The sequence below is a fragment of the Podarcis gaigeae genome (genome assembly GCF_964106915.1).
Source record: "Podarcis gaigeae genome assembly, chromosome: 7".
In the NCBI taxonomy this organism is placed as follows: domain Eukaryota; kingdom Metazoa; phylum Chordata; class Lepidosauria; order Squamata; family Lacertidae; genus Podarcis; species Podarcis gaigeae.
Window position 1 is genome coordinate 49,808,329 of NC_139683.1, and position 23,067 is coordinate 49,831,395.

At 41.9% G+C, this 23,067-nt stretch overlaps 1 protein-coding gene across 4 annotated transcripts in view; it reads left to right on the forward strand.

The window, feature by feature from the left end:
- GNAL (G protein subunit alpha L) overlaps window positions 1–23,067 on the forward strand; it is a 171,929-nt gene that overhangs the window by 48,933 nt on the left and 99,929 nt on the right. Inside the window, exon 1 of one of the 4 annotated variants that reach the window (XM_083746797.1) lies at window positions 5,664–6,337. The exons of the other annotated variants lie outside the window; for them this stretch is intronic. Within the exon in view, the coding sequence (XP_083602923.1) occupies window positions 5,740–6,337 (598 nt within the window). The 5' untranslated portion in view covers window positions 5,664–5,739. Of the gene's footprint in view, window positions 1–5,663; window positions 6,338–23,067 lie in introns of those variants that run through there. 4 annotated transcript variants of the gene reach the window in all.

Sequence of the window (23,067 nt, forward strand, 5' to 3'; positions counted from 1 at the left end):
CAACTTTAATATGACCTCAATTAGTATAATACAGAATTAGCTCAAGGAGACTCAAGGAGACTCAAGGAAAGATGACTGAAATACAGATGGAGAAAATCTCATGTGAATCCAGACTTACTTGAAATAACTTGAAGGCTTTTTCTATGGCAGTGATACTGATAAGGCACTATTGTATGAGCTATCATCCAGCTGAGCTACTCCAGGTGGTTTATGGGCTATAAAACGAAGGTCAGAGCTGCTTGAAGAAGGAATTAACTACAGCTTCTGTGGCATGTTTGTTAAACATTGCGCACATAAAATCACTTGCATTCATCTTGATTTGGACACGACACACTAAGTGCAGATTATGAGCTGGGTGTGTCTTCAGACCAATGCCATCTTTTTAATGTAAAGCACAGTTGCTCACTTTGTAGCCCCAGAACAAGAGTAACTACACAGGAAAGTGAAAGTAACCTTGACAACAAACTAAGAGTAGAAACTTAGCTCCAACCCATACAGGGAGACAGTATTTTAACTCTATAATTTCCAATTACGTACCACAAATTCATTCCTCAGAACAATGCATTCTGGGCAATGCAGTCTAGGAGAGTGCCTGCAAGGCCTATGCTTTGCCATTACAGCTAGCAAATCTTTAAACAAATTACAGTAGTTAAAAGTTTAAAATGGGTGCTCAGGAGAACCCTACAGCAATCTGAACAAGTAGGAAGTGTGTGTGATTTGCCCTGGGCCACCCATCTCTTTGGGGACCTTCCTGGTGGTAGTTCCAGTGAACCTTATGCATTAGAACTTCAGCAGGGGTTGAAAAATCCTGTTTAATTTTGCTAGGACTCTCAACAGCTCTTGACATAACTGACTGCCTTACATTAACAACAACAACAGTTTTCATTATTGAATTTATATCCTTTCCTTCCTCCCAAAGCAGCCCAGGATTGCAAACACATCCAGAAATTAAAAACAACGTAAAACAGTTAAATCATTCTGAAAACAGTTACAGTAAAAAATAAATAAATCTAAAAACAGTGGAACCTCTACTTACAACCATAATCTATTCGGGAGGTCCGGTCATAACTAGAAACGTACATAAGTAGAGGTGCACTTTTTCATAGAGGATGAAAAACACCCCCTAAAGCAGCAATTGAAGAAGAAGAAGAGGAGGAGGAGGAGGAGGAGTTTGGATTTGATATCCTGCTTTATCACTACCCTAAGGAGTCTCAAAGCGGCTAACAATCTCCTTTCCCTTCCTCCCCCACAACAAACGCTCTGTGAGGTGAGGCTGAGAGACTTCAGAGAAGTGTGACTAGCCCAAGGTCACCCAGCAGCTGCATGTGGAGGAGCGGGAAATCGAGTCCACTGCTCTAACCACTACACCACACTGGCTCAAATATTACTGTTTAACGAGACAATAGATTTTACTGTTTAACGAGACCATAAAAACACAGATTTTACTGTTTAACGAGACCATAGATCCATAAATTGAAGGCAATAATGAATGTACTGCACTATAAAATAAATAAGACAGTATTGTAGATAAAAAAAACCAACATATTTTTTTTCTTACGTGAACTGTGGGTGGGCTTACCTGCCTACAAGCTGGGGGTGGGGCATGGGTCAGTAAAGAGCTGATTCACTTCAGCCAGGGTCACTTTTTTTTTCCTTGCCTGGCCAGGTTCTTCTCTGGATTTCCTCAGGTTAGTAGTTCCTTGGCAGGGTTTGGGGCTGCAGTGCGCCCTGCTGTGCCTCTTGCAGGTGGCACCTCTTCCACAGCTTTGGGGGTGGGATGGGGGCCCTCTCCCTGGCAGCAGAGACCTCAGCACTGCTCCGCAGCTGGCAGGGTGAGCTCCTGCAAACCGGAGGCCTCTCCCGGCAGCGGAGGCCCCAGTGCTGCTCCACAGCCGGCCAGGCGAGCTCCAGGCTGCTGGCAAGGCCTCTATTTGTATCTAGAGGAAAGTTCATAAGAAGAAGCACCTACTGAAGGTCGTAACTGGAATCATACATAAGTAGAGCCGTACGTAAGTCGGGGTTCCACGGTACACTTTCATGCAGTTTCATGCAGTGATTCACGGGTTGCACGGAATAGTATTCTTCAACCACCAAAGGCCTAGATAAACAAGAATTTTTTCAAATTCCTCCTAAAAATTAATAATGGGTACTGTTGGACCTTAGTTGGGAGGACATCCCACAACTGGGGAACAACCACTGAAATGTCCTGTCACAGGTCAGCGCCAATCAGGCTTCCCCCAGTGGCAGCACAACCAACAAGGTCTTACCTGCTGAACACAGGGTTTCATATGGTTGTTATTGGGCTTTGTTGGGTGCCTGAGTCCCAAGCCATTTAGATAACTATATGCTAGTACTTCCTGCCACCCTAGTACTTCCTGCCAACATAGTACTTCCTGCCAACCTATATGCTAGTACTTCCTGCCAACCTAGCAGTTCGAAAGCACCTCAAAGTGCAAGTAGATAAATAGGTACTGCTCCGGTGGGAAGGTAAACAGCATTTCCGTGCGCTGCTCTGGTTCGCCGGAAGCAGCCTAGTCATGCTGGCCACATGACCCAGAAGCTGTACGCCGGCTCCCTCGGCCAATAAAGCGAGATGAGCCCTGCAACCCCAGAGTCGGCCATGACTGGACCTAATGGTCAGGGGTCCCTTTACCTTTACCTTTTATGCTAGTACTAGGACCTTGAGCATTCTGCACTAGTAGCAGCCTCAAGACCATCTTCAATGGCAGTCCTACTTAGAGGACCTTTATAGTAGTCCGGTTGGGAGGTCACTGGAGCATCGACAACTGGTCCCAGGATATCCTGGCTCAGGAACAGCTACGTTGTCGGACTATGGTGTGGAGTGCCATTTAAAACTGGTGCCATGAAGAGAGCAGTTTATGAAAAATTCCCTCATATTCTTGGAATCTATGCACTTAAGAGATTAGGCATGAGAGCAGTTTAAACAAAGGATTTAGGCAAGAATGCATTGCTTCAGGACAAGTTTCCTCTAAAATGCTTTTATGACTAATCTTCAAATTATTATTGGAGAGTTTAAAGAGCAGTTAGGGTATTCTGGGATCAGCTTCTGAAAATGATACTCTGGGGAAAATTGTGTGTGTTTATTCTTCTGAATCCCAGCCTAAGATACTATTCATACAAATTGTTGTGGCATGGATGGGTACCCATGCTACAGCAATAAAAAATTGTAACTGGTAATTACATAGATTGAGTGGATTATATGGTGACTTCTCATGCCATTTACCCCCAGGAAGCTACAACATTTCATATTTTCTCTCTTACCTTGACAAAATGAAGTAGGATTTTTATTTTTAGCTCGTGTATTTGGATTACTAAGAACTAGCTTTGTGGACTAGAGTCCACTTCATTAGATGCATTTAGTGCTATTCTGAGTTGCATCTTTGTGTGACACACTCTCTCTCTCTCTCTCTCTCTCTCTCTCTCACCCTCTCTCTCTCTTTGAGGGAGGCAGATGTAAACACTGAGGTCAGAAGAAAATGAGATGCAGAAATGTACAGAGCCAGTGTGGTGTAGTGGTTAGGAGTGGTAGACTCGTAATCTGGTGAACCGGGTTTGCGTCTCTGCTCCTCCACATGCAGCTGCTGGGTGACCTTGGGCCAGTCACACTTCTCTGAAGTCTCTCAGCCCCACTCACCTCACAGTGTTTGTTGTGGGGGAGGAAGGGAAAGGAGAATGTTAGCCGCTTTGAGACTCCTTCAGGTAGTGATAAAGCGGGATATCAAATCCAAACTCTTCTTCTTCCTCCTCCTCTTCTTCTACAGACAGTGATAATTCCATGAAAGGTAGCCATTCTCCAAAAAGGCTTATGTTTGTAACACAGAGATCCTGGCATTTTAAAGTCAATTAACACATATACTGTACTGTTATGAAAATTAATTGCTTCAGTTCAGTCCACAAGTAATAGCATTACTTGCGATTCTTGGTAATTTAGCAGTTTCATGTTTTCTCTTTGTTCCAGCTTGGTCACCTTAAGGTCCGTAATAGAGTGTCCTGGGAAGATGAAATGTCCCCCCACTGGCTTTTTGGTGCTGCCATTTTTTAAATGTCAGATTTGTGTCCATTATTTCATGTAGAGACTGTCATATTTGTCCTTTGCAGAATGCAGAAGGGTATTGCTAGCAGGTGATAGCACACAACACATTGGAAGATGAGAAAATTAATGAACCCCTGATCTTGTGGATGACATTATTAGGTCCTGTAATTGTGTTGCCAGAGCAGATATGGGACAGAATTGGCATCTGAACTTGCCACAGGGTCTGGTCCAAGTTATGTGGCCTGTTGTTGCTGATGAATGTGTTTTAATTTGAGGGACTGTATGTTACTAAGTACAGGAATGTCACCCAAGGCCTGTAAGAGAGAAGTGTTGTGGTTTTAATTAGGAGCTGTCAGTGACGTGTTGTAGTCTCTCATGTCTTCTAGGTTTGTCATGTAGAACTGCACAAGTGCCTCCTATCTGTGAGTCCAGGTGATGATGTTTCTCAGGTAGAGGAATTTTGGGAACAGGATCTGGGAAAGTGTCAGCCATGAAGATGTTGGCATCCTTTAGAACCAATGGCATGCCATTGATCTGTCCTACCCAGAAAGAAAACCTGGTGTCAGCAAGTGATCTCTCCAAATAAATAAAGATAAGCAGTGACCTAGTGGGGGGATGTTTCTGTAATGGTAGAACTGCATATTCTACCATTTTTTAATAGCAAATTGCATAGAAGATCCCAAGTGCTGCAAAACCTGCCTTCATGTCTGGCCATCCCACCATTATAACAAAGAGCATAATGAGCGGGTTTCATGGCATGCACTGAGAAATGTAGTGTCAGAAAAGTAGCTTTTACCATCTACTCTCATGTCTTTAGTTGGCACAGAGGCTGCTGGGTCTGTTGACCTCAGGTAATAAGTGCCACTTACTGAAGCCATTTATATCTCATATTCTTCTACACAATCAGAAGAGTGTGGTTTCAAAAAGGCCATTCTGTGCCAGACCTCTCCGTATTTGCACTCAACCACATCAGTGTATTTGCATTGGCAATTGAGAGTGAGAATGTGCAGTATCTACTACCATGCCAGAGATGGCCAACAAAACAAAAAGATAGGCAACACAGTGCTGTGGAGGCTGATCACTTTCAGGGCGGTTATATGCTGTGGCAATAAACATCCAAGGGCTTTAATAGCTAGGGAGGGCCATTCAGCCTGTAAAAAGGGTTTGTAGTAAATGGCTATATTTGCGAAGGAGGAGGGACAGCCTGAGGAAAGGCAGGGTTGTCCCTGCCGGTGTCTCAAGGAGAGGGGTTTGCTTAGAGCGAACGAGGATCCTGCGCGTGTGTCCACACCACACAGACACACGTGTGTGCGTGCGCGCCTTGGCCCCCTTCCAGTCCTTCGGTAACCTCGAGCTGCGTGGCGGTGGGCTTGCGCTGGGGTATTTACGGTAAGGTAGCCACGGCAGCGGCGGGTCCGTGTCAGGTGATCTGAGGCGAGTTGCCGCTGGCGCTGCCGCCCAAACAACGCCTGCCCGGAGGAGGAGGAGGAGGGCAGAGAGGCGAGGAAAATGCAACATGGCCCAGCAGCTGCAGCAGCAGCGGTGGCGGCGGCGGGGCTGTGAGAAGGGGCTGCCTGGCGCGCCCTCCGCGGCCCTGACGCGCGGGGACCGCGGCGAGCGCTGAGAGCCGCTGCCTGCCGGACGCCTTCAGCCCGGGCGGGCACAGCTCGTCGGTTCCGCGAGACATGGGGCTCTGCTACAGCCTGCGCCCGAGGCTCTTCGGCGACTCCGGAGGCGGCTCCATCTCCAGCGCCGCCGCCGCCACCACCACCACCTCGGAAACCGAGCAACAGCCGCCGCCGCTGCCTACGGCGGAGCCCCTGGCCCGGCCGCAGCCCCCCCTGCCCGGAGCCCCGGCCGCGGGAGGAGGACGAGGAAGGAGCGCGGGGAAAAGCGGCGGCGGCGGCGGCAGTGGCAGCATCTGCAGCGGCGGGGAGGCGGAAGGCGGCAAGGCGCGCGCGGTGGAGCTGGACGGGCCGCTGCTGCTCCTGCAGAACGGAGCGGGCAACGGGGCGGCTCCCGCCGAGGACAAGGGGCGACAGCGGCAACGGGGTCCGTCGCCACCCCTCGCAGCTGCCACGGCGGCGGCGGCGCCCCAGGCCAAGCCCGAGTCGGGCTCGGCGGCGAAGCAGCAGCCGCTGGCGCTGCAGAGACCTTGGGAGAAGCTGCGCCTGGAGGAGCGGGAGGCGGAGAAGGAGGCGAGGCGCGTGAGCAAGAGCATCGACCGGGCGCTCAAGGAGCAGAAAAGGGAATACAAGCAGACGCACCGCCTGCTGCTGCTGGGTACGTAGCGCCCCCGCACTGCCTCGCCTCGGCGCGCAGGTTGGGCTGCGGCGGCCCCTAGGGGTGGCCCCGTGGGAGTAGCATAGGGGGGTTGCCGCGTGGCAGAGGGCGCTCCTCAGAAACCGAGGGCTGCCTGACAAACCTCGAGCGTTCCTTCTCCTAGGAACTCTTTTCCCATCTCTTTATAAAAAACATCTTTTCTCGGGTTTTGTACATCCCTCCTGAACTGATTTCTTGCATTTGTCCAATCCCTTTTACGTGTTTCTGTCTTCCCTCTGAATTCCGGCTCTCTCCTCCCTCTGCATCCCAGTTCCCCGTCTCTCCTCTCCTCCAAATGACCTAGCTTCGTCTCTTCTCTTCAGTTAGGAAAGTGGTACTATAATGTGGAACAGGAGGTGTTGCTTCTGAGCAGGAGTGTAGAAATCATAATGTTTCTCTGCTTCTCCTTGTGCCCGTGCCTGCTGTATTGCTATAATAAAAAATAAAAGCACATTTGTGTTGGTGTTTTAAGACTGCGAACATGTTTGGCTGCTAATAAATAAAAAATGTTGCAGCTAGAATCTATTAATGAGGATGTTTCCTTTTTGCTACTGGACACAAGTGCTTCGGCCCTTTGGAGATGAGGTGGTATGATTTTATGACTCAGAGTGAGCCAATGGAAATGCAAGACAGTAATGGACTAGGTAATTATGGAAAGATGAGGAATTTATGAACACTACATAGAAGGATTAAAGCTGCAATTTATAGCATCTGTATTTATAGCCCTAAAACGCTGAAGAAGATATAAGAGAGTTTTGAGAATACATAGTGTTGGATTCTTCTACATCTTGTTCTTCAGATTTGCCCGTAGAATAAAAAGTATGCGTTAGAAACCGAGAGCAATACTCCAGCAGAGTTTAATAGAGGTACCTCTGAATTAGCATCAAGTTGTTGTGAAGCTAACTCTGGTAGCTCTAGCAAAAAGCTCACTGTTCTATGCTGTGTATATAAAGTGAAAGGTTTTCTTTCAGAACTGCAAAGAAACCTGACCTAAAGTTTAGCAGTAGACAAGGCCTATATTTTGCAGAGAATTTACCCAATGGCATCAGAGTAGGCCTTGGCAGAAGGGGGTGTGGGTGAGAAAGACCCCATGTGAAGTGTCTGAATAATCAAATATTCTCGAATTGTAAAAGGTAAGTTCTTTTTCTGAATAATATCAAGCACTTGTTGCTGATTTCTAAATTAATAATTATTAGTTCTCTAGAGCCTCATTATAATTGCTGCGTTTACAGTGTTAATACTCTAGGGATAGTTAAGTGAAACATCTGATTTCCTTGAAGAAATAAATTATCTGGTTTATTCTTTTGAGTAGCAAATGGGTATTTGCATTCCTGAGGAATCCCAAAGTAAGATTAGAACTCCTTAATTTCTGTTACATATAGAATGGTATGTCTTACCATTGAACAGTAACTAGATTGTACATTACTTTCTTCTATTTATCCAGAATTGGATATAACCAGCAGATTCCCCCATAAGCGTTAAGAAGGAAATAGATATGTTAAAAATACTTCAACTTGTAAATGTGCCAGAGGTGACTGCCAAAACAGGATCTGTTCTAAAAATAAAGTATAGGCTCTGTTATTGTCTGGAAGTTTGTAGTACACACAGTAGTACTCATTAGCTGGTAACCAGAAAAATCCTGACTGTCGGTCTCTGACTAGTAATAGTTTCAAAGTGTGATTCTTTAAGCACTTAACTTACACTGTGAAAGCCAAACAAATGAAAAATTGAGATGGCTGTTCCACTGCTGCTTTGGAGAGTTGTGAAAGGGTATGTGATGCAGCCAATTATGTGGATGATGGATAAGTCAATAGAGCAGGTTTAGAATTAGCCACACAGCTGATTGATGGAAAGTAAGACTTTCTCCAAGTTTAGCAGCTAACTCCATAATATGGTCTATGCCCCAGTAGTAGTGTGTGTGGTGAAGTAGAGCAGCCTTCCTGACACCAGCTTCAATTACATGGTTGGGATGTGGCAGTGGCAATATTGGGGCTGTGCGATTGCACAGGGGGGACCACTGGATTGGCCCGGCCCCATATAAACAACAGTGACACCTATGTCAGGAGGGCAGCTCCACCCCACCACATGCACTACCACCACCATATCCAGTATGTGTCTTTAAATGTATGTTTCACTCCAAGGAGGAACTGAGAGCATATTGGACTGTCCTAATTAATTCTGGGCTAATAATAAAAATAATAATAATTTTTATTTATACCCCGCCCTCCCCAGCCAAGGCCAGGCTCAGAGCGGCTTACAAGAAATAATAAAAACAAGTTGAATGATTACAACTTAAAAACAAAATTTAAATACAACATTAAAATATTGAAACATTAAAATATTAAAATGTAGCCTCATTACCGGTAATGAGGAGAAGGAAAAGAAAAAAGAAAGAGAGGGAATCAAATTGGCTCCATGCCAAAGGCCAGGCGGAACAACTCTGTTGGGATGGTTTTGGAAGGCTGCATTTAAGGATGGTAAGAACAGTGGCCTACCTGTCCATCCACACTGAATCCTTGTTTCACATGGAGACTGCCATGGCAGCTGCATAAAAGCAAGAATAGTTGCCATTAGTGCAGTACTACTGATAGCTGCTTCTGCTGCCCCTGCCTGTCTTCTGGAAATGATGTTGCTATGGAGCAGCCACTTAGTGGGAGATAAGGGTGTAGATGGAAAAGGAATTGAATGTACCATTGGAATGTGGTGGAGAGGACTGCTTCTTCCCTGGTGGCAGAGGTGGGGGGGCAGAGGTGGGTGCCACCACTTGAGTTTCTGCTGTTCAAGACCAGTGCTTCACCCTGCTTCAGCAATGGGTTGGGCCTGAGTGCTCTGGTAATCTTACTTGCTTTAGAGTCAGATTCTGCATGTTGACCAAGTATTATAATGATACATATATGCAGTATATGTGATATTGTTTAGTGTTAATATTCTCCAAAATTCACCTTTGTTTTTCTTTTATGTGTGAGACACATTTTCTTTTACCAACCTTGTTAGAGTAACTGTTTTTGCTCCCTGAGGAATTACAATGGAATGGAATGTTGTGGCTAATCCGTTTCTGATGTAGAAAATGTTTTTTGATAAGATAATGAGTTTGAACCAGTCTCTTAGTTGAACTAGTTACCGTTGTTATGCTTGGAAAATAATTTCCCTGTTATCTGATTGGATGGTGCTTTCTTCTCTTTTGACAATGTGTGGCAGGGTATAAATATCTTTGCTGCAGGCAGCTTAATTGGGATGCACCTATTCTCTGTGGTGTATAATTACTGAGCATGTGTGGAAATGTCTTTGAGAGGTAGATGTGTGGCCCTATTCAAGTGGCAGGAGATATGAACAAGATGACTTTCTGGTCATAATAATAATAAATATCTTGGTGTATATATATTATGGAATACCTGAAATCTGGTGCATGTTGGTATTCACATAATAATAATTTTATTATTTATACCCTGTCCATCTGACTGGGTTTCCCCATATGTGAATGTTGGCTTTCATGTTTACTTTTGTGAATGTTGGCAGACACTATGCCCCTAAAGTGAGGAAATACACATCTATTTTCAGACATGCACAAAATTAAGCTGAAATGATCAGTAATCATTAGATACTGCACATTCACTAACACATGTTTAGTTCAGTTGCATTTTTCCAAGTGAAGACTTTATTGGCTGCATTTCCCATGTACAGTTACCTAGGAATAAGGGACCTGCTTTTGCATTGAGATGAATGGGATTGTGCTGCAGGTCATTCACTCTGAGCTAAAATTTTCATATCTGTATTGATTTCTATAGGCAGCTCTCCTATCTGTCCCTGTGAGTCATTCAAAAGTAGCTTCTCAGTATAGAGTAGGAAATGGCCTATGCCTCCCCCATTTCAGGGCTCCCTTCTTCCCAGTCAGTTATCATTCTGTGGCCACTAAGCATGCTCAATCCTTGTTGGGTTGTTTGGGGCTGGCTTCTGTTTCTCAGGGGATTTCTAAACAATTTTTGTACTTCTGCAAACCTTGGGGTTATCCTAACTTTGCTAATATCTCCTTCATAATATTATACTGTTGCGGTTACATAAGTTATAACACCCCAATAATTTAATTGGAAGCAGGCATCAGTTATGTTGAAAAGTCATGCAGTGTAAATAATATTCTACATTTTAGAAAGCAAAAGAAAACTAGATTGCTGAACTGAGTTCCAGAGTATGAACTATCAAACAGCAGATTTGGTAGGAAAACAACTTACCGGTACATGTTTACTGTTATTTACACATGTAAAGTAATGGCAGTTTTCATTGCTCTTTGGTCATGTATATAGCTGGCAAGTATCATTACTGTTTGAATGATACTACCTCCCTTTATTGGATGCATTTGTAAACATTTCTGCCAGAGATGGATCTTGTAAAATTTTAATTAACCTTTTCCACGCAGGGAGCCACTTTCTAAAGCTACCCTACAGTTGCCTTACAGAGATGTGTTACAGTATAGTTCATGGATGATTTCATCTCCTGAAATAGATATATTTAAATTGTTAGACAAAATATAGCATGAAATATATTTTATCTGTTTACTTGTTGCATATAATACATTACTATTTAAACAAATCATGTATGGATTTAAAATCTTTAAAAAATAAAAATGAAAAAGGAATGTTTTAAGGCAGCAATTATACATATACTTTCTTGGGAGTAAGTCCCATTTAGTGGGACTTGTTTTTGGGTAGATATATTTAGGATTCCATGGCTGGGTAATTTTACACAGTATTGCTACAGTAAAAGTAACATTGTTTCTGACAAATGTAGAGATAGTAAAATGATTGTGTTAAGCACTCTCTTTTCCAGCTAAAAGCCATTTTACATTTTCTAATTACCGGTAACTTCCCATTCTACAAAGACATTTGAAAAACTGTTCATGGTAACTAAATTCTTCGATTTGGAAAGCCCTAGAATGTATTTATTTTGTGTGTTAAAATTGGCTTGTTGAGGAAAAAGCCTTTTAACAAACGGATAAGCAAATGTAAAAATTGTGTGTGTGTTTTTACATTAATTACAGCTTAGAGATATGCAAAAGCCCTGAAAGGTAGTTTCAGTTGAAGAAGGGCAATGACCAGAATGAAATAAGTTTTTAAATGTATCGAAGATGGGAACCGTTTGCATTTGACTATGCCACCTTCTTATCATCTTGTATTTGTCCATGACTGGAATGCCATTGAGCTTGCAACCAGCCTACATTCACATGAAGGTGTTAAAGTTTTTGCATAGGCTACTGACATTTCTGCATTTACAACATCATTTTTTGGATTTTATAAATTCCCTTGAAATTAATTCTCCTAATTCCTCTCCCCTTTCTGTTGACATTTTCAAGAATATGTCCTATCCTTTGCAGTCTTTATATTGTTACCTGTATTCATTTGTGTGTCTTTTGGCATTTCTACATAGATGTCTTCAACCTTAGGTTCCACCCTCGCTGTTCCATTTACATCTCCCTGACCTGCTTGTCTCTAGTAATTTTGCATTGAATGTGCTTTCATTTTCTACAGCACAGCTGGGAAAGCTCAGGCCCTGGAAGCTGAATGTGGCATTCCAGACGATTTTCCTGGTCCTCAAGTCTCTTTCGAATCTAGGCTAAACCTGCTCCCAAACCATCCTTCTCTCACTGGCCCTGCTTTGAACCCCCCATGAATGTGTCTTCCTGTCTGGAACTTTTATTTGAACTCTGATGATGCCTTTTGCTTGCCTGAATGGATGATGGAGAGGGGTGTGTGAGTTTGTGCAGAAAGTAGCCTTCTGTGCAAAAGTACAGTTTTACATTCATAGCTTTAGGCTCTGGCCCCACTACCTCGGAAATGTGGTCCCTGGAAGATTGATGCGAAGGGAATGTGCCCTACCCTTACTCTAAAGCTTAATCATGAAGGGAAAAGAGAGATCTATGGAACCGGGAGAGAATGAAAACCTGGTAAGGATAGTGGAAAGGAGCTGAAAGAGGATCCAGGAACAAAGACAACGGAAGAAACAAAGAAAAAATTCCTTCCAAGATGGTGTTTTTCTTTTGTGACTCTTCCTGTCTGACATTCCTTTTGGGGATTGTGCATGCATGACCTGGTAGTCTGATGGATTATAGGTTATTCGATTTTATTTTATTGATTTATAACTAGTTTGAGGGACAGAGTAAAAATATAAACAATTTCTGGTACTTTTGCCATGAACACAACATCACTGAAAATTTCCTTCTCTTCCCGATTTTCTTATCCAAATTTAATATGTTGCCTAATTGCTGCTTGTCCATCAATAGTATCTCTGCTTTTCATATCTTTCATTTGATACAATTAGGAGTCTAACCCACTTTGTGTTTTCCCTTCTGATGAAAAGTAAATGTTCTCTTCACTGCCCCGCCTGTATCATATATATTTCTTTGGTCAGTTATAAATTGTGCCCATCTTTCTGGCATTTGGTTCTTCCACACTGGCCTATTTCTCTGGAATTGCCTTTCTGTGGCACTCACTTTTGCCAGAATGTCTGGATGATGCCATCATTATCCTACTGCTGTTGAGTGTATTTTGTTCTGTATTTTTCATACCAGATTTGTGAAAATCTTTTTGTAATAAAAATGTGATTGCATGAGTCTGTCTAATATAGACAGGCAAACCATTATTGAAACTTTAAGGGCTCCTAGCTGGTTCAGCCCATTTTATTGCTTCCTGGTGATGAGTGGATAGGAAATTAATGATGAATACCCTATTTTTGCATTATTATTAAAATGATAGAAAATCCATTATTAAGGCCTTCTCTTACAGGAACTGACCTTGGGTTAATTAAGAGATGCTATTTATTAGTAATCCTTTTTGCGTTCTGTTGTGTCATCCCATCCTACACTCATCATCAGGGACATGGGTGGTGCTGTAGTCTAAACCACTGATAGTCTTGGGCTTGCTGATTGGATGGTTGGCAGTTTTAATCCATGTGATGGGGTGAGCTCCCATTGCTCTGCCCGAGCTCCTACCAACCTAGCAGTTCAAAAGCACACCAGTGCAAGTAGATAAGTAGGTATCACTGCGGTGGGAAGGTAAACGGCATTTCCGTGTGATTTGGCTTCCGTCACGGTGTTCCATTGCGCCAGAAGCGGGTTAGTAATGGTGGCCGCATGACCCAGAAAGCTGCCAGCTCCCTTGGCTTGAATGCGAGATGAGCTCCACACTCCATAGTTGCTTTTGACTGGACTTAACCGTCCAGGGGTCCTTTTACCTTTACCTTACATTTATCATGAACTGATAAAAAGTGAAGAACCTGTAAGGAAGAAACTTGAACTTTGCTGGCAACATTTGGGCCAATTTTGTAGGAGGTTCTTGGCTATATAGGAGGTTCTTAGCTATATATAGAAAGGATATTGCCGGGCAATGTGGTGTTGAAGCTCCATCTTAATTTAACTTGCAATTAATTGTGGGAAAAGGGTGTTTCAGCTTGACTAAAGGGCTCAAGCTGAAGCCATCCTTGTCTCTTTTCTGTTTCATTCTTTATTATAACTTTTTATTGTATTCACTCTAAGCTTTCCTTTTTAGAAGGAATTATTTTGCTCCTTCATATCATTCCTGCTTTGATCTCATTCTCTCAAATGCAGTTGTATTAATGGCCTTACAAAATCTTGTAGCTCTACTTGATTCCTCATCTCTGCTCCTGTTCTGCCGCTGTCCCTTAATACAGGTTTGTTTGTGTGTGTTCCCATACTTTTCCTTGTTAGTTCTTTAAATTGTAACTGTTGTCAGCACCACACCTTTCTTTAGTGATATAGTCTATACACTTTCCACAAAGTGCTTTAATAAATTTGCCTGTTTTAAAACCTTTCTTGGTCATGAAATTACCAAGTGTTTTGGTTTTGTTAATGTAGTTTGTATTATTAGTTAGATCCTCATGGTGGCAGCAAATATTAAGAGAGGCAAAAGTAACATTCTATAGATCATAACTAGATCATAACTAGACTCTAGATCATAACTAGAAAATGTTTAATACATTTAAATTTATTTTCTGCCCTGTAACAGAGCCAATGTGGAGATTGTCTGTCTTTTGAGGCTCCAGGATAGTAGCTGATATTTGTAATAAAGCTAGGTTATTGAAGTTTAGTGCTCTCTTGGAATTTGAGCCAGTTAAACCATATTGATTTTTGGAGTGGCTTCATGTAATTTTTGGATGCCAGATTAAGTAACCATACTTTTAAAATAAAGAATGTTTGATGTACTGAATAAACACAGTTCTCTGAACATAAGTATTTTCCACATAAGAGTAACAATGAACAAACATGATCAAAGGCCAATTTTACCTTATTCCAAACTTTAGTCATCAGAAATCACCAATCACATCAATATTTGCTATATTGACTCAAATGTTAAGATTCCCTTGCCAATATCCAGTGACAACTAAGTACCCTTCAAAATTCACCAAGTGACTCCTGGAATGTATCTGAATGGAATTCACATTGTTTTGACAAGAAATTCCATGGGTTCATTATGGAATGTTGTACAGTGTGTTCTCCACTGCAAATTAATGTGCTTAAATTGATGATGGGCATTGGTTTTGTGCCCACCTTCCTGAAGTATACCTGTGATGGGTCATCCTGCAGAAGAGCTTACTATTCTAGTTAAATCTAGTAAGACAGCTGGCTCATGGTTAATTAATTTTGGCAACTGCCACTTCATGTTAGTAGGAATAGGACCTGAATATCCTGCCCCACCAATTACTGTAAACTGCTATGTTCTGTCTACCTGAGCTCTAGGAGACTCTCATGAGATCTCATGGGAATCTCCTAGAGCCTGCTTGAGACCTTTCCCCAGCCTGGTGAGCAAGGTGGACAGCTTAACAGCTGGGAAAACCTGGCACAGAAAGAGCTTTTAAGCTCTTCACCTTGCATGCATTTGATTCATGCAATTTTAGCTGGCCAGCCGCCAAGCATATAAAACTGTGCTTGTGCATGTTGCGAGTCAACTGTTGTCAGAAAAGGGATGCGTTACTACACAAAGAATTGATTGCTAAGAGGAGAAGGTTTAAATAGCACTCAAACTGTAGCACATAATTTATCTAGGTCATCCCTATGGAAAAGACAATTTGAATTGAAAATAGAAAGATTAATTGTTCTGAGGATTATTTTGAAGTGATCTATGAAGCACATAAACTCTTTGTGACATTATGAGTATTAATTCTTTAGACCAGGGTTTCTCAAACTGCTTAAAGCTAGTTTAATTCTCATATGCACATGTATGTGCACCTATATGTACCTGCACACATACCCCTCAGCTAGTGTTAGTTATGTCAGAGGGATGAGGCCAAGCAGTTTAAAGGAAAAGGCAGATGAACTGCCATGATAGGAGGTTTCTTCAGGTTGACCAGGAGGGACAAATTTTGTGTAAAGCTGCAGGTATGGCCACGTTGGCAACCGTATATCTGTTAAAAGAAGAGATGAGGCACATTTCTGCTTTTGTGCACTCAACAGTATTACTTTATAATCTCACATGACGATATCTGCTAATCAAACTGGCTTCATAGCTAAGGGATTCATTTCTTTTACAAAAAACAGAACTGATGCCCTTAGGCAAAGCTTTATTCTTTGTTTTTAAGATATTTAGGATTGTTGGCTTGACTTAAAATAAATTCATCTTTGATTTCTGGTGCCACACTACTTAATGTTCATGCTGATGCATCTGCCTGATTTTATTAGAATTTCCTTACAACTCCATCATAGCATTAGACTTTGTGGTTTGCCAGAATAATCCTCATACATGTGCATTCCTATGCAACATGCTCTGGAATGCATCTCAGAATGGATACAAATTGATCTTTTTTTAAAAAAATAATCAATTATACTTAGTATTTCTATTTACAAAACCATTCTGGTTTAAAATAAGAACTGTTTTAATATAGAAAAATGTGTAAAAGTCTAGTTAATATGCACACTTGTTCAGGAAATATGTTTCAAGAGAGATGATGATTTGAATCTACCCTGTTATGTATGCATTCTCTGCTGTGGCAGGAAGTGAGAGGAAGACTTATAAATTGCTGTCTGTTGCTGTTACCAGAAATTGTTTGATACATGACAGCTCAGCACTAACTGTTGCTGATCCCAAACACAGGGATCATATTGGTGACTGTGCTGTGCAGAGTGTAGTGCACACCCTGTGTCTCAGTTGCATGTTGATGCACAGCCAATGTACAACTTGTTATGGCTCTGGGGAAGACTCCCCCTCTCAGGGGAAAAGGCTGGGGATTCAGAGTGGGAATTGCCTTCAGGGCAACCCCCAGATTTGCACAGCTAACCAGAAGTGTTTGTGCAAGAGAAGCCTGTTGTGGAAGTACCTCTCTGACCGAAGGCTGCCACCTTAGTCTCTTCTGACTCCGAGGACACCTGTTCAGAAGCTGTAGTGCCACGTTCCTTGGGGGACACATTTCAAACTTTGAAAAAGTGCTGTGGGCACCAGTCACAAAATGGTGCTGTGTGTTTGTGGGGTGTGGGTATAACATAGAATTAGAGTGCAGTTGACATGCTGTGAGAAGTCAGCTATGTCTTGCTGGTCCTGATTGTGGAGATCACACAATATTGATTCCCCACCTCCAATAACAGGGAGCATTCCCCAGTATCAGGAAACACACACACATGATTAAGTTCACCTGATATTTTCCCACATGAAGATCATCTCAGGATTTGTGGGCAGGGGGGACTGAATGTTTTTATTTTGATAAAAATAAATTTGTTGGGGAACCAGTGCAGCCCTTATTTCAGTGTTTATTGTGTTGTATATAAATGTGAATGTTACAGATAGGTAGCCGTGTTGGTCTGCCATAGTCAAAACAAAACAAAATTCTTCCAGTAGCACCTTAAAGACTATTTAGTCCCCCCTGCTCACAAATCCTGAGATGATCTTCATGTGGGAAAATATCAGGTGAACTTAATCATGTTTTGACTATGGCAGACCAACACGGCTACCTATCTGTAACTGAAACTATGGAAGGCACCACATTGAGCCGCATGAAATGGAAGTCCACCTAATTTAGTTGGTCTTTAAGGTGCTACTGGAAGATTTTTTTTTTTGTTGTTTTTATAAATGTGAATGTTTTTCTAACTATACAGTTTTCTTGACTTTATAGGTATAGGTAGTAGCTTGATGCTAGAATTACTCAATTTAATCAAATCAATATACTTCAGTCCATAAATCCCAATTTATCAGTATTTGGCAAAGTGATCTGTAAGAATACTGAATAATCTGTTAAAACATGTTGCTACGTTTAACTCCAGCACTAAAGTAGCCAAGGTAGCAAGGATATGTGTTTCAACTTTTGACATTAATGTTAATTGTTTTGAACAGGAAGGAACAGGACAGTCCAGCACTTTTTCTGCAACCGGTATGGAATTATTTATCTCTCAGGATTTATAATTAGTCATAGCAAAACTGATCATGGACCAATTAGTTGACACTGAGTTCCTCCTCTGTGTTAATGATTTATTCTCCTGTTACTTACTACTAAGCTCCTATGAAACTAGGAAGACCTTTGGTGGTGGAATGGCAATAAAGTATTCTTAGGAGCAAAGCCATTTCAAGAGCCATTTCAACCTCAAAAGCCATTTCAACCTCAAAATCAGTTGGTCTCTCCCAGAAAATTCTGGAGGAAGCCTCATGTATGCCTCTTCTGAAGGGGCATCACTAGCCAGGCTAGGGACAAGATAAATGCTTGAAAATAATCATAGTATGTAGAGGAAACAATGGTGCAACTTTTTTAGTCTTTATTGTGACTGTGGCCTTGTGGTGAAGTCTTTCTGAACAGGTGAAAGTAGCCTTAGATATTTGTATGGCAATTTAAACAAATCTCAGAACCATGTGCATTCAACTGTTAGCTACTCACTAAAACAGTAGAGGGCATTCTTCATCTTTTGTAACTCTTACTGTCTTGCATCATATCAAAAATTGCTGAATGCATTTTCCTGGCTAGATCTATATGTTGCTTTATTGCGTAACACTCTTGGTGCTATACATACAGCATCAGCTGGGAATACAGGAGATCCCCTCCTCAACCATGCACTAGGAAAAACAATTTTAAACTAAAATCACAGGTGCTGATGACTTGCATCGTGGATGTGGTCCTACCAGGCACACTTGAGTAGCTTGTGTCTATCTATTCTTCTCTTCCATTTTATTGGCTTTGTACATGACCACCACCCATTCCCTATTGCCAACACATGTTCACCACCTTTAAGTCCTTGCAGGAAAGGTGGGGTATAAGTGTAATAATGAATTAATAAATAATGTAGAACAACCCCTGCTGGATCAGAGCAAATATTTGTCTTGTGCAGCATGCTGTTTCTCAGCAACCAGCCAAATAGAGGCTTCTCCAGTTCCACAAGAAGGGCCATTCTCTTGCTTCCCAACAACTGTTGTTCAGAAGGGTACTGCCTCTGAGTCTGAAGGTTCCAATAAGTAAAAATAAAAAACAGAAAAGAGTATCCTATGGTCAAAAGTGGTCTGTTGGAGCCTCTACAGATCTCTACAGATGAAAGCAAAGGCCCATGACAGATAAAGGCCAGGTCAATGTGTTTTTGATCTGAGTCTTTATACATCCGATCTATTAGCACATAAACATATATGGTTGCTTTGGAAGCTTTCCTTCACTGCAGTTGTTTAATTTCTTTTGGAATAACGAGTAGTTTAAAAACAGCAATGGGATGACTTGGTAAAGAGCTATTGCAAAAATTGCAAACCAAAAACCTTCAATAGCCACACACATCTGTATAGACTTTGTGACTGCCACTGTTAAGAAGCAAGGTAAATGCACAAAGATGTGTGCAAGCGCAGCTTTGTTTATTGTGAGCACCACAACATTTTCCATGCTCTGTTTGAGTTAAATACATGGTTTATTTTGCAGCTGTATTATTGCTGCAAGGCCCCCACCAAAAATCTTTTTTTTGTGTGTGTAATTATTCCTTCTAAGATACTGCATGATAATAGTGTTGTATATCGTATTTTATAGTTTATACAGATGAGATGTCGTGTATTTTAATTAGAAATAGTTGCTTACTAGCCAAACATATTACAGAGTGCAATTGTAGCAGGAACTACAGTGAATAAAGAGACCACCTGGGCTTTTTCAGTGTCTGTCAAGCCTATGCAAACAAATTTACCTCAGCTGGTCCTTGAACTAGCCTTTTTGATGTGGCATCTCATAGCAATACTATCTTCTGTTATTTTAAGTTACCCATCCACATGCGAAATTTTAGGATTCAGTCCAAGGCCTACATTCAAACCATCCTCCCGTTATAAAAATCATTGCTTAACATTTGCTATCAGCGCAGCTATCCTCTTATCCAGATCTCTGCTGCTGAAGAGAGTTAAGATAAGGTAGAGATGGCTCTCTGCTGGTGGGGTGTGGGGGTGTGGGTGTGCACGCGCCTCCGCTTCACCTGCCAAAAGTGCAAGCAGTTGAGAAGCTGCTTGTGCTGAGTTCTTCCAGATGGTAGCAAAGATAGGTCCCTGAAATGAGGTGGGCTAGAGTGAACCCATGGATCTGCTGGATGGGAAGCTGTTCCAGCTTCCTGAGAAGGGCCAAATCCAGACCCCCTGGGCTGTGCCACCCTGGAGCTTCACAACAACAACAAAAACCCAATAAGCCATCACCCTTTGTGGGACAAGGATCATAGTTTGGAATGCAGTGGTCAATCTGCCATCCCACTGCTCCCCAAGCTGGGTTAAAATCACTCTGTCCCTCTTCATCTAGTGTTAACAATGTTAGTATAAGGCTAAATTATAAAAGAATTTTAAAGCGGTGACATTTTGTATGCATTATTACAGTATTGAGTGTTTATAGCTCACTCTTCGTTCAGTGTTTCAATCTCAGAATGGGGCACAGTGAAATGAAATACAGTAAAAAATTGTATGAAAATAACAGAATCCATAAAACAAATCCAATAAATAATAAATAATTATTACTCCATCACAAAACTAAGTAGCAATGGGCACAACAATTAGAATTGCAAATTAAACAAATACCTTGGAAAAGAAAGCAGGGCATGTAGCCAACTAAAACAACCAACTGACACAGAAAACTATATTGGCTGGGCAAAAAACACTGGGCTAGATGCAGCCTTTCATCTATAAATTGTTGGAATTTCTATTAATGTATTTGATCAGACAGAATGTACTGTTGTCTTATTTAAAATTCACGTACATGCATGGACACACAATTCTGCAGTGTATTAACCTTGCATTTCCCCCCCTCACCATGGTAATCATGTACAGTGGTGTTCCAGGTTGTTAAAATAAATGAGTAAGATATTGTTAATTTTTGCTGGTGTGTATTCCTTTTTGCCAAGCATTTGTTTCTGGATTTTGTTTCCTGACTGCTAGATCTAGAATATTGTAGCCAAAGCTGTGGATATAAAATGTCCTTTCTTCTCCTTCAGAATAATTTTGGTTTCAGCCTATGCGATTTTTCCATTGAAAGGGTTCTTGGGCTTCTATCTTCAATACCTCTAAGGAGAGGAGAGCATGATTGTGTGAGGCAGATGCCACACTGCTGTTCTGTTGCCTGGAAACAGGTGCTTGGTTACATGGTTAGTGATTGTCATGCATTCTTTCTCTTCTACATTTAAAGCATTTCACTTCTGGAATGTAAGATTCACGAACATAGTTAACATTATCCAAGAGCTGATTGCTGACCTGCAATTGTTTTAATACATAGGCTTTGGTCTCTGGCTGTTCAGTATAGGTGTAAATGATAATGTTGTGGGAGCTAGGTTCTGTACGTTAGTTGGATGTGGACTTCATCTATACATTGATGAGAGACTACCACAATCTTATTTAAGCCACATTCATTTGTCTACAAAAAAGAGGAACAAGCATACTTAATTAAAAAAATTATAGAGTAAATTAATTTTTTCCTATCATTTTTTCAAATTACAGGAAACTTATGCATGAGATTGCTCAAAATATATTTTGATTGAAGATAGAAAGTTGCCTTATTTGTGTCGTATTGTTGGTCCATCCTGGTCAGTAAAAAAAGAAAGAAAGATAAATGATTCCTGAACGGTTAAGTCCAGTCAAAGGCAACTATGGGATGCGATGCTCATCTTGCTTCAGGCCAAGGGAGCCGGCGTTTGTCCACAGACAGCTTTCTGGGTCATGTGGCCAGCATGACTAAACCGCTTCTGGCACAACAGGACACCGTGGTGAGTGCCAGAGTGCACAGAAACACCGTTTACCTTCCCACTGCAATGGTACCTATTTATCTACTTGCACTGGTATGCTTTTGAACTGCTAGATTGGCAGGAACTGGGACAAAGTAACAGGAGCTCACTCCATAGCACAGATTCGAGCCGCCAACCTTCTGACTGGCAAGCCCAAGAGTCTCAGTGGTTTAGATTACAGCGTCACCTGCTCCCATCTTGGTCAGTATACACTGACAGCCAGTGGCCCTCCAGCGTTTCATGGGACACTTGCAGCCCTACCTGGTCACTGGAGGTTCAGGTGGCCTCAGTGGTTAGAAGTACCTTTCTTCACCTCTGGCTGGTTTGCGAGTTGTGACCTCTTTTGGACTGAGATGACTTGAACACTGTACTCCATCCTGTGGTAACTTCTGGATTGGATTATTGCCATGTTCTGTATGTACAGCTGCCCTTGAAGATGACCCGGAAACTTCAGTTGGTCCAAAATGCAGTAACCAGATTACTGGCTGTGGTTCCATTAGATCTCATACAACAACTGTTTTAGAACAGCTGCACGGTTTGCCATTTCGTTTACGGTTCTAATTCAAGCTACTCACATAAGTGTTTTAAGCCCTAAACCACTCAGGCCCCAAATATCGGAAAGAGCACCTCCTTCACAACATACACTCTTGGGTGGAGAAATGAGCAGAGGGGGCACTCATGGTAGTTTCCCAACCCTCAGAGGCTTAGGGGGTGGCAGCCCAGGAGAGGGCATTCTCTGTGGTGGCCCCTAAAGTGTGTAACTTCCTCCCCACAGAGGTGTGTCTGACACCTTCATTATACAGCTTGCGGAGAATGATTCAGACATACTCTTTACCCTGGCCTTTGACACTTCAGGACACTCTTTATTTTTGTGGTTGTAGGTTGTTTTAAACTGTTTTAAGTGTTGTGCTTTAATGTTGTAACCCACCCTGGGACCCTAGGGTGAAGGGTAGGTAGGAATAATAATAATAATAATAATAATAATAATAATAATAATAATAATACTTGGATATACTGGGGATGAAACTTGGGACCTTTTGCATGTAAAGCAGATGCTCTACTACTGGGTTATGGGCCTTCCCCAAAGCAGTGTTATTTACTGATACCAGGGAAAGGTAATATTCTTTCAAGTAAATTTGTATTAATTTCTTTACCTTTTTTACACTTTATATGTTTGCATGCTACCCCCACTTGTATTTGGTTAGTTTTTCAGTGCTTTTTCTGGGTGTACTCAAGGTTATGAAGTACCGGCACCTTTTTTCCCAATGTTAAAAGAGTAGCACTTACTGTAACAACTTCATGGTGAGTTGACCGGCACTGGTCTTTAGGGCAACTCCTTCAGTCATATATTTTACAAGCCTTATCTGAAGATGAATGCAATGTTTCACAGTGAAGATTCATATTCTTGATAAGGTTCCAGAAATACATGCACATTCGTTAAATATGCACACACACCTTAAAATGAATGTATAAAAATAGTAGTATTAGAACAGTGTGA